Source organism: Moschus berezovskii, chromosome 10 (genome assembly GCF_049115385.1).
Source record: "Moschus berezovskii isolate FMDL1 chromosome 10, NW_MosBer_1.0, whole genome shotgun sequence".
NCBI lineage: Eukaryota > Metazoa > Chordata > Mammalia > Artiodactyla > Moschidae > Moschus > Moschus berezovskii.
In genome coordinates this window covers 110,557,703-110,569,503 of record NC_142469.1, presented here as the reverse complement: position 1 = coordinate 110,569,503, position 11,801 = coordinate 110,557,703, and the positions used below count along the sequence as shown (strand labels likewise).

General features: G+C 49.6%; 1 protein-coding gene across 4 annotated transcripts in view; it reads left to right on the top strand.

The window, feature by feature from the left end:
* The first annotated feature begins 91 nt into the window (after positions 1-91).
* The window catches only part of WDR27 (WD repeat domain 27), a 151,262-nt gene continuing 139,552 nt past the window's right edge, over positions 92-11,801 (top strand). Inside the window, exons 1-2 of one of the 4 annotated variants that reach the window (XM_088840913.1) lie at positions 92-173; positions 8,798-8,993. In XM_088840913.1, coding sequence (XP_088697039.1) covers positions 8,805-8,993 — 189 coding nt within the window. In that variant the 5' untranslated portion in view covers positions 92-173; positions 8,798-8,804. Of the gene's footprint in view, positions 185-5,922; positions 8,198-8,797; positions 8,994-11,801 lie in introns of those variants that run through there. The other 3 variants (XM_088840914.1, XM_055433681.2, XM_088840912.1) reach the window with 3 other exon arrangements.

Genomic DNA, 11,801 nt, shown 5'->3' with positions numbered 1-11,801 from the left:
AGTGAGGAGGAGACCGGACGGGGGCAGTGCGTTGACTCCGGGTTATCGCGAGAATGGCGAAGGGGTGCGGTCACGGCCGGGGGCTCGTAACCATGACGACGGGGGCGGGACGCTGGCCCTAAACTTGATCAGCCGGATTGCGAGTGACTCAGGGATAGGTCTGGGGGCCCCAGGTGAGACGCAGGTGCGCCCGTTACCTGTTCTCTCTTAAAAGCGTGTTACTTCATGAACTGCTGGCTTTAAAATGCAGTTGTGTTTGTATTCAGGATTTACTTTGTTAACTTGGGATGTGGTGTTAATGGGCGCCTATTGGCCACTGAAAAATACTTTCCTAAGAAAGATTATGTTCATTTTAGCATCATATTTTGTGTTGATCCCAATTCCCGTGTTTCATTTTAGAACGTGCTAAATCAATTTTCTGGAAACAGGTGCAGTGTAAGTATTAAAAACAGGCAATGACTTGTGCCGCTTTTTGTAGAACCTGAGCTCTGCCAAGTAGCTACACGATGTGGGTTGGTCAGGTTGCTGAGGAGACTGTCATGTGTTGGGTTTAAAAATGTGTCTGTTGCCGCTTTGAAGTGTTTCATCTGTGTCACCTATAGGCGTGTAAAAGAGGCTTGAGAGACTTAAGACTGATTATCTGAGGAGAGTGGCGTTGATTTGTGTGAAGCTGGGGCAAGCTGCATCCAGGTGGGGAGTCGCTGGTTTGGGTTGATGACCTCCACACCTCCTCCTGCAAGAAGTATCTGGCACCCATGACATCCCGCTGCACCTGGGCCATTTCCAAGTTTAACATTTTACTGTCAAGAAAGCATATCAGACTGGAATACAAGGGAATGTATAGAGATACATAGAAATGCATCAAGAAATGACTTTAAAACTCCAGCATCGTTACTACTATTGGTAGTCAGTGATTGGCTGCCTAAACATCGCCTAAAGAATGCTTAAACTACCGCACAATTGCACTCATCTCACACGCTAGTAGTCACGCTCAAAATTCTCCAAGCCAGGCTTCAGCAGTATGTGAACCGTGAACTCCCAGATGTTCAAGCAGGTTTTAGAAAAGGCAGAGGCACCAGAGATCAAATTGCCAACATGCGCTGGATCATGGAGAAAGCAAGAGAGTTCCAGAAAACCATCTATTTCTGCTTCATTGACTATGCCAAAACCTTTGACTGTGTGGATCACAAGAAACTGTGGAAAATTCTGAAAGAGATAGGAATACCAGACCACCTGACCTGCCTCTTGAGAAACCTGTATGCAGGTCAGGAAGCAACAGTCAGAACTGTACATGGAACAACAGACTGGTTCCAAATAGGGAAAGGAGTACGTCAAGGTTGTACATTGTCACCCTGCTTATTTAACTTATACACAGAGTACCTCATGAGGAACGCTGGGCTGGAAGAAGCACAAGCTGGAATCAAGGTTGCCGGGAGAAATATCAATAACCTCAGAGACGCAGATGACACTACCCTTATGGCAGAAAGTGAAGAGGAACTCAAAAGCCTCTTGATGAAAGTGAAAGAGGAGAGTGAAAAGGTTGGTTTGAAGCTCAACATTCAGAAAACGAAGATCATGGCATCTGGTCCCATCACTTCATGGGAAATAGTTGGGAAAACAGTGGAAACAGTGTCAGACTTTATATTTTTGGGCTCCAAAATCACTGCGGATGCTGATTGCAGCCATGAAATTAAAAGACGCTTACTCCTTGGAAGGAAAGTTATGACCAACCTAGACAGTATATTAAAAAGCAGAGACATTACTTTGCCAACCAAGGTCCGTCTAGTCAAGGCTATGGTTTTTCCCGTGGTTATGTATGGATGTGAGAGTTGGACTGTGAAGAAGGCTGATCGCCAAAGAATTGATGCTTTTAAACTGTGGTGCTGGAGAAGACTCTTGAGAGTCCCTTGGAGTGCAAGGAGATCCAACCAGTCCATTCTAAAGGAGATCAATCCTGGGTATTCATTGGAAGGACTGATGCTAAAGCTGAAACTCCAATACTTTGGCCACCTCATGCGATGAGTTGACTCACTGGAAAAGACTCTGATGCTGGGAAGGATTGGGGACAGGAGAAGAAGGGGACGACAGAGAATGAGATGGCTGGATGGCATCACCGACTCGATGGACATGAGTTTGAGTGAACTCCGGGAGTTGGTGATGAACAAGGAGGCCTGGCGTACTGTGATTCATGGGGTCGCGGAGAGTCGGACACGACTGAGCGACTGAACTGAACTGAACTGAAACATTGCCAAAGAGCTGATGCTTTTGAACTGTGGTGTTGGAGAAGACTCTTGAGAGTCCCTTGGACTGCAAGGAGATCCAACCAGTCCATTCTAAAGGAGATCAGTCCTGGGTGTTCATTGGAAGGACTGAAGCTAAAGCTGAAACTCCAATACTTTGGTCACCTCGTGCAGAGTTGACTCACTGGAAAAGACCCTGATGCTGGGAGGGATTGGCGGCAAGAGGAGAAGGGGACGACAGGAGATGAGATGGCTGGATGGCATCACCAACTCAATGGATGTGAGTTTGAGTGAACTCTGGGAGTTGGTGATGGACAGGGAGGCCTGGTGTGCTGTGATTCATGGGGTTGCAAAGAGTCGGACATGACTGAGTGACTGAACTGAACTGAACAAGTCATGGTGCGGACTGAAAAAAATGCACAACCTAAAAGTTGAGATTATGTTTTATTCTGAGGACTTCAAGCCTGGAACATAGCATCTCAGATGGCTCTGAGAGACTGCTTTGAAGAGGCAATGGGGAAGCCAGGATATATATAGGAGATTTTGTAACAAAGACCAGATAATCAGAATATCAAAAGATTATTGTTAATTAAAACCAGGGGTTTCAAAGAGTTGGACACAACTGGGCGATTCATTAACAACGACAAAGAAAACCAGATATCTCCATTTAAGGAATCTAACACTTTTCTATGTATGAGAAGATGCAAGAATCTGGGCTCATTGAAATCATTCCTTTAATATGCACCTCAGCTGTCTCAGACTGGTATCCTGTGTTTTCTCCTCCTGAGTCTCCTCAGGGTGCCCTGTTCGGAGGTTGTGATGTGATGGCTTGATGGCAACAGAGTCCTTAGTGTACTGATAAGGCAGCAACATTTTTCGTTCTCTTTCATTTTGTGGCATAAAAGTACAAAATTTGTGTTTTAAGAACCAATGGTTTGTAAAATCAGGCTTCTCTCAGCTGGGACAATCGAAAGAAGATATCTTTTTTTTTTTTTTATTAAAGCAGCTAAATATAACCTTTTAAAGTATTTATTAACTTGCTGCTACTGCTAAGTCACTTCAGTCGTGTCCGACTCTGTGCGACCCCATGGACTGCAGCCTATCATGCTCCTCCGTCCATGGGATTTTCTAGGCAAGAGTATTGGAGTGGCTTGCCATTGCCTTCTCCGATTAACTTAGGAAAGGCCTTAAAGACACAGGGAGGCCAGAGTATAATTTGGTGCTTTCATACCTTTATGATCAACCATTGCCTCATCTTATACTAGTTCTGTTCTCCGTGGACCTAGAATTATAACCTGTGTCCTATTCTGGCAAATGCAGAGAACTTTATATTTTCTTTAGCTACTAAGCAAGCCATCAAGGGTATGTTAATTATGGTGCCATATATAATTTCACTGTGGGTACTCAACCTGTTGTCTGATTACCACACTGTGTTTTCCAAACTCAAGAATAAATTGGCACATTTCTGGCTGGGTTAGTCACTAAAAGAGAAAGATTATAATCTTTTTATAATCAAAAGGGAGTAATTTTCTCTCTCTAAAAATACACATTTATACAAAGAAGAAAAAAACAGGAGGAGATGCAGAAGGTTTTAACAGTGGTGCCCCTAAGTACAAAATAATTATGTTTTTTTCTCTTGTATGGATTTTCTGATTTTGTGCAGTTTACCTGTTCTTTTGTGTAACTAAAGGGGCTTGGATGTACAGCCTACCCCCATCTGAGATTGCTTTCTGCTGTTTACTGATGTGACTTTAGAACAATGGCCTCTTTAGTAGTCATTTGTCACCACCTTTTCTTAAAGTGCTTATGCAGCCTCAGATAGGAACCGCATCAGAAGCTGGCTGCAGTGTGTCTTCTCAGACTCTTCCTGTGATGTACACATGGGACTCTCAAACTGATTTTCTCTGGGAAGACACAGCAAGGAGGTGGCCTAGGGAGGGAAAGGCCAACTGTATTATTTCTGTGCTGTTTAAATATTTTGCATTGTATTGCTCTTGTAAATGAAAAAAGTTAAAGAACTTCTGTCAGCGGTGATAGGCTCGTGCAGGAGCAAAGGGTCCTGGTGGGTGACAGCCTGTTTCCTGCCCACAGGGTCCTCTCCATCTCCCAGTCGCCTCACTAGGCCCCGCAAGCACCTCCAGCCAGCCAGGGGTGCGGGGAGAAGAAAGTCGGGCGGAGGGTTTTCTGGGCTCCTAAGTGGCCTAGGTTCCACACCAGAACTTAGCCTCGTGGTGGCACCTGGCTGCTGGGGAAGCTGGCTGTGTCCTTTCCAGAAGGGAAGGCGGGAGGGGGGAACAGGCTGCCCCTGCTGCTGCTTCCGCCCGGGGGGCGGGACTTCCGCCTCGGGCCGGAAGCACAGGCGAGGGCCTCACGCCTTCGCACCGCCTGCAGAGCGCTCCCAGCAGGCACCGCTCCGCCGGCGGCCCAGGCGTGGCTCCTCGTGGTGCTGCGACCGCGGACTGCTGCCCGGCAGAGCCGCTCGCCGTCCCGAGGGAGACGCGGCCGCGGCAGAGCTGGAGTTGGGCGGGGGCGTGGGAAGAGCTTCTTGGTGGGCCCTGACTGTGGCCCGGAGGCGCGGCGCCCTAGGGCCGCCCCTCAGACCCTCCCCTCGTGTCTCTTGCGGTCTGTGAGGAGGCGCTGCCGCGGTCCCCCTCCTGCCGCTGTGGGCACGGGCCGCCCAGAGACACTCGGTCCCGAGCCGTCGTGCCCGCTGTGCCGTGTCTGCGGCCGCTTGACTGTCCCAGGAGCGCCTGGGCTCCTGTCTATGTGCCTTGCGCGTGCCGGCCGCCGGCTCCACCGGGCCCGCCTTTGCTTTCCTTTGCACGCCCTTGCTCGCTCCTCTGTCTTGAACCTGAGGGACTTAGACCTGGGGTTTGTGGAGCTAAAGGCTTCGGAGGGAAGGTGGCCGTGCCTGACCTGACCTTCCCTGGAAGGAGAGTCTGGATGGCCCTGCGTGGAGGGGGGCTGCAGTTTGTCTCCCAGGGTCCCCAGGCCTCCGGTTACTTTCTGTTCCACTCGTGTCTGTTTGTTTAAGCCAGCTTTATGCGTGGGCGACAAACACAGGTTCTTTCCCATCATTTCCTCCAGGGCCACAGGCTTAGTCACTGCTGGCCATGAGCCTTCGCTTTGTCCCCGTGCCCTGCCTGCCACTGTATTAAGCACCATCCTGCAGGGTCACTGCCGTCCTCTCCTCGGGTACCGGTTTCTGCCGGCAGCTGTCACAAGTAATCCCACATTTCAGCGCTTCCCACAGTAGAGGTCCATTTACTGGTTGCACAGCAGGCAACCCGGTGCTGCTGGTCAGGTGACCGTTCGGAGCAGCAGCTCAGGTGCGGCCTCCAGCGAGCGCCCTCCCTCTTGGTCTTCCCAGCCTTGCCACACCTCCTGTACTTCAGGTTGTGGCTTCTCCCTGCAGTTGGGAAGTGTGGTTGGCGGCATTCCTTTGGCTCTGGGGAGAAAGTGGAAAGGGCTTGGTGAAAACCTAGCAGGAGGTGCCCCGCCTCAGAAACAGGAAGGCAGATGTTCTAACAGGTGTGAGGAGTTATGTCCAGTGTTAAGCGCTCTGAGGCAGGTGCTGGGCCATCCTTGGCTCAGAGGAGATGCTGTGCTCGGGCTTCTCCCCGTGAAAGGAGGCTGGGCAGAGGTGAGTGGGTGGGCCCAGAGCAGGTCCTCTGAGCGTCCCTGCCCCCCGCACCCCGGGAGTCAGGCGGGCTAGTTCTCCCAGCATCTGTGAAGCCAGGGAGTCCAGGGTGACTGCGGTCGGCTGTGCAGGCACACACCACTCCCCTAACCACCTCAGCTGCTGAGGCTGCCCTGGGGGAGTGGGCTCGCTGGGAACCACCTCAGGGTGAGCTGCTTCAGTCAGACTGGTCTCAGACTCCAGACTCACTCCTGTCACGGGTGTCTCCCAGGAGCAGCCCTGGGCCTGTCCTGAGGACAGGCCTCTCCTGGGATGTGTAGCTGTGCAGCTTACACAGGCTGTGTGTGCGTGTGTGTGTGTAGTTTTCTCTCGTGTTCTTTGGTTGATACAGCCTCTGGAAAATAGATATTCCTGCCATCTCTAGAACAGGATTGTTCTAGAGATAGTTGAGAAAAATCCATTTTCTAGGAAACTTTTATGTGATTGTTTTAATTTGCTAACAGAAAAGTCAAGTGAGGATAGTTTTCACCTGAACATTTATTCCATTTTAATTGTGTTTACCTTACAGGTTAACGTAAGAACTGTTCTGTCTTGATCCAGTGCGGGCGGGGTTCTTCCAGGCAGAATGTCTGACTTGTAGGCACAGCCACCGTGCTGGTTCCTCATCCAAGAGGAAATGAATATGCCTCTAGGAGAGCGAGGTGCTCACTCCTGCTCTGGTGTGTGCAGGCCTGATGTCACCCAGGGTCAGAGAAACTTTCTCTGGAGCTCAGACTCCGCCTCTCTGAAAGTCAGATGAGAAGAGCTGCCATCTTGCTGTGACAGTGGGCAGAGCAGGGCCCCAGTCCCCTGAAATGCTGGTGGGGAGGGTTTGCAGCTGGGCTGCCATGGTCCTCGCCCTGGAGCCCGGCTCCCAGGTGCCTTCATCCCCTGTCCTAATCTGCCCTCACCTGCCTCCTGAGCTGCAGGTGGACCTGCAGGCCTTGGCGTGGGATCGTGCACACTGCATATCTTGGTCCATTATGGCTGCTGAGACGGAGGGAAACCTCACCAAGGCCAAGACTCGGGACCCGCGGCCCAGACGTGGTCCCTTTCCTCCTACACAGGGCATCCGTACTCCAGCGCACTACCCGCATTCTCATGGGATTCTGTCCCTCAAAGAGAGAACCCTTGCAGCTTTGGCTGACAATCCACCAGGTGTCCACCCACGGCAGATTACAGTTTAGGACTGTCACAGCCCTCCAGTGGCTGGTGTCTGTGGGCAAATCTGAAAGTCCCCACAAAGAAATAAAGGGCCAGCCGTGGGCCGGCTGTGAGGGCAGAGACAGGGAGGCTTAGCATTCACTTAAACTTCATGCCTGGAAGCCTGGAAGCTAGGACAGCGGTTGTGTAGCAGTGAGAAGTGGGCTGGGGCAGAAAGGTCTTCATGGGGAGGGGGACGTGGGCTGCGTGCTGGCTGGCCTGTGCTCACAGGGCTGCTGTCCAGGCTCTCTGGGCCAGGTCCCGGTATGGACTTGGGATCAGCCCATCTCTCCCTCCTGGCCGCTCTTGACTCTTACCCCCACATGCTGCTGCCAGGTGACCACGCGTCTGCGTCTCCTGAATGCCCGCCCTCCTTGCCTCGCTTCTTTGTTCAGCGACCACCAGAAGTGCCCCAGGGTCATCTGAGCGTCAGGATGACCCTGCTGCATGGTCAGTTCTGTGGCCACCGTGCCACGACCGCCCTCAAGAGCATCAGCTCCCACCTCCTGCCCAGCCCCGTCTCTGCTGGTCCCTGTCCACAGGGTCCTCTTCTGCGCTAAGTGCTGCTTCCCCGTGAGGCCTGTCCAGGCCGAGTCCACACCACCAGCCTGGTGGCCACAGGCCTGGGTTCTGTGAGTCCACACCACCAGCCTGGTGACCAGAGGGCTGGGTTCTGTGAGTCCACATGACCAGCCTGGTGGCCACAGGCCTGGGTTCTATGAGTCCATCTGACCAGCCTGGTGACCACAGGGCTGGGTTCTGTGAGTCCACACGACCAGCCTGGTGGCCACAGGCCTGGGTTCTCTGAGTCCATCTGACCAGCCTGGTGACCAGAGGGCTGGGTTCTGTGTGTCCACACGACCAGCCTGGTGGCCACAGGCCTGGGTTCTCTGAGTCCATCTGACGAGCCTGGAGCCGGGCGGTCAGGCCCTTGCTCTTGACTTTGTTGGTGTTTTGTCCCTAGGTTTCAGGTGCATCGGGAGCCTGTGATGGGTTGTGGGGCAGAGCGGAAGCAGGGTAACCCGGAGCTGCTGCCTCGTGTGTCAGCTGGTGACAGGGAGTTGTTAACTGTGAGGTGGGACAGGGTCTGAAACTTCCTTGTTTCTGTCCATGTCTTGTTGATTTATGCTTTATAAGACACTGCCAGTGAACCAGTGGTTACGTTATCTGAGATGGTCAACTCGGATGACAGAATGTTATAGAATAGCTGACTGGATCCCAGATGAGCAGGAGATAGCAGTGTATTTTGTAGTCTTCCACCAACCAGCATAGGAGGTGGCTTCGCGTCCTCATTGTTGGTGACAGCTGTCCACTCTGGCCGTGATCTGGAGCTGCGGCTCGGGGCTGGTAATCCCCAGGCCTCTGCGAGGGTGGCGCCCGTCTGTTCCCAGCAGGGGCCGCAGTCGCCCCACATCCCGGTGGGTCTGCTCAGTGGGAGCCACAGGACTGGAGCCCAGGTCTGCGTGACTTGACAGCCTGTAGGAGCAGTCATGGCAGGGAACCTCTGGAGTGGTCGGGGCTTCTGTTTTCTCTTTCTTGGGGGAGAAGAGGGGAGATGAATCAGGAGGTGTGACGTGTGTGCGTGATCGTACTGGTAATAGGGCATAATAAGCAACAGACTGGGGTCTGCATTAACATCATGCCCAAGGTCATTCACATGTTCCTGGGGCTCCAGGTGGAAGATGGAAGAACCGCAAGAGGTTTTCTCCAGGAATGGTGGCCGTGCGGGTGACATCGTGGTGGAAAAGTTCCTGGTGGATTCCATGAAGCCTGCACCCCACGTGCAGCTCGCCTGCAGTGGGCAGTCCTGTGCTTTCCCTTTGGATGGAAACAAACTTTGCATATGGGACACCAAGGACCCCCCTCAGCAGGTGAGAAAGTTACCCGTGTGTCTTGTTACGTCAGAGACGCGCCATCGCCGCTCTGTTTCTCTGTCGCTGCTGGCCTGGTTTTGCCCTTTGTGGATTCAGCTGCCAGCTCTGGGAGGAGAATACTCACAAAACAAAACATACGGAGGTTTGATTTTTAGGAAATAAACTGTCTGGAATCACTTTATTTAAAAATAAATTTAAATTATTTAAAATTTCTTCTTGAATAAGAATATAAGCAAGGAAAAGTTCATCTTAACACTGTCAAGACAAGTCAAACTTTTGGATTTTTAGATTTTTTAAAATTTTTAATTTTTTTAAATAAAAAAATGCCCATGGTCATTCATACGTTCTTGGGTTTCCAGTTCTTGAGCCACTTCCCTGGTGGCTCACAGGGTAAGGAGTCTGCCTGCAGTGCGGTAGACCCGGGTTTGATCCCTGGGTCGGGAAGATCCCCTGGAGAAGGAAACAGCAGCCCGCTCCAGCATTCTTGCCTGAAGAATTCCATGGACAGAGGAGCCTAGCAGGCTACAGTCCATGGGGTCACAAAGAGTCGGACATGACTGAGTGACTTCACTTCATTTTTTAATTTTTATTTTTAATTTTTCATATTTTAAATACTGCATTTGAGGGAGCTTACTGTGTTTGTTGCAGAGTCTTTAACATCAAACTGATAGAGTTTTGAAGACACCAGCTGAGTTTTGCTGATGTTCGGGCTTAATGTAAATGGTGTGATGCACTGTGTGTTCTTTTTTTGCTGCTTTCTTTGATTCACCAAGTTTATGTTTCTGAGATTCATCCACGTTAATTTTCATTACTGTGCAGTGTTGTTTTGTGGCTAGACCACACTTTATTGCTCTACTATTATTGGAGATTTGGTTTGTTTCCATATTTGATTGCTACAAACATTTTTTATATATCTTTTGATACACATGTGTGTACAATTTCTGAGTCTTAAGGAGTGCCTTTGTTTAGGCTAAACGTTAATGCCAAGATTTCTACAGTGACTGTTCCAACCTATTGTCCTTCACATGGTGCGTGAGACTGCCAGCTGATCCACGTCCTCACCCACACTTTGTTCTTTTACCTTTGTCCCTCCTTGTGGGTGTGCTGGTATTTAATCATGATTTGAAGTTCCCTGACAGTTAGTGAGCTTTAACACCTTTGAGCACATTTATTATGGATGTGCTCATTTGGCCATTCTCTTTTGTGATATATGTGTTCCGTCTCTTGCCGTTTGTTTCCTACTCAATTATCTGTCTTATTGATTTGAAAGAGTGTTTTATGTATTCTAAATATGAGCTTTATATTGCTCTGCATTTCCTAGAGTTTTGTGTGAGCGGCATCAGGCAGGTTGAGCTCTTTCCGTCTGGCTGCTCTCGCTCAGAGTAATCGTCCTGAGCTTTGCCTGTGCTGCTGAGTGTGCCAACAGTTTGTTCCTTTTTTGTTATTGAGCAGCATCCCACCTCGTGGATACGCTGTAATTATTGAGCAGCATCCCACCTTGTGGATACGCTGTCATTTTGTTTCATCCATGCTCCTGTTGATGCGCTGAGGCTATTCCACAATAGACAAAGTGTGATTTTGTCTATTATGAAGGACGTTGCTGTGAGTGTTTGTGTGTCCTGTCTTATGAATGTCAGTTAGTGCAGTTGGTTGAGTGTGTGTTCTTTCGGCTCTCCCCTTATGACCACTTGTTCCTGCAGTTATTGAGGCGACCTGAAGTCTGTGACCAAGTGTGGGCTTGTCTGCTTCTCTCCTGTCAGTTCTGCTCCATGTGTTTTGAAGAGCCATTAAGCAGTATATGTTCGGTATCTTTATATCTTCTTGATGAAGTGATTCCATTAACATGGCAGGACGTGCTTTGTCGCTGCTAATATTTCTTACTCTGGAATTTTGGTGCACTTTTCTTTTTGGAGTTTACTTTTTACTTGTTTTTTTTTTTTTGTATTTTAAGACTATTATTTTTTAAGAGCAGTTTTAGGTTTGCAGCAAAATTGAGGGGAAAGTAGAAATTTCCTCCCAAACATGCGTTTCTTCCCCCAGGTCAGCACCCCTACATGGTACATCTGTTACAGCTGATGAGCCTGCATCAAAGTGGTTTTTACCTGAAGCCTATAGCTTGCCTTGGGGTTGGCGTGTGCATTCTGTGGGTTTCGACAGGTGTCCAGCGACATCATAGCATCACACAGCGGCCTTTCCCTGCTGAATGTCCTCTGGGCTCTGCCTGATTATTCATCCCCCAATCCCCTCACCCTGGCCCCCAATCTTTCACCAACTCCGTAGTTTGTCTTCTCCAGAATGCTGTATGTTGGAATCATACAATATGTAGCCTTTTCAGATTGACTTCTTTCACTAGTAATTTGCATTGAAGTTTTCTCCATGTCTTTTCTTGGCTTGATAGCTGATTTCTTTCCAGTGCGGAATAATATTTTCTTGTCTGGATGAGCCAGAGTTTATTTATTCATTCACCTACTGAAGAAGCTTTAAAGTTTTTGCAATTATCAATAAAGCTGTGGTAAACAAAAGAGTCCGAAATGCAGTACTTGGATGCAATCTTAAAAACGACAGAATGATTTCTGTTTGTTTCCAAGGCAAACCATTCAATATTACAGTAATCCAGGCCTATGCCCCAAACAGTAATGCTGAAGAAGCCGAAGTTGAATGGTTCTATGAAGACCTACAAGACCTTTTAGAACTAACACCCAAAAAAGATGTCCTTTTCATTATAGGGGACTGGAATGCAAAAGTAGGAAGTCAAGAAACACCTGGAGTAACAGGCAAATTTGGCCTTGGAGCACGGAATGAAGC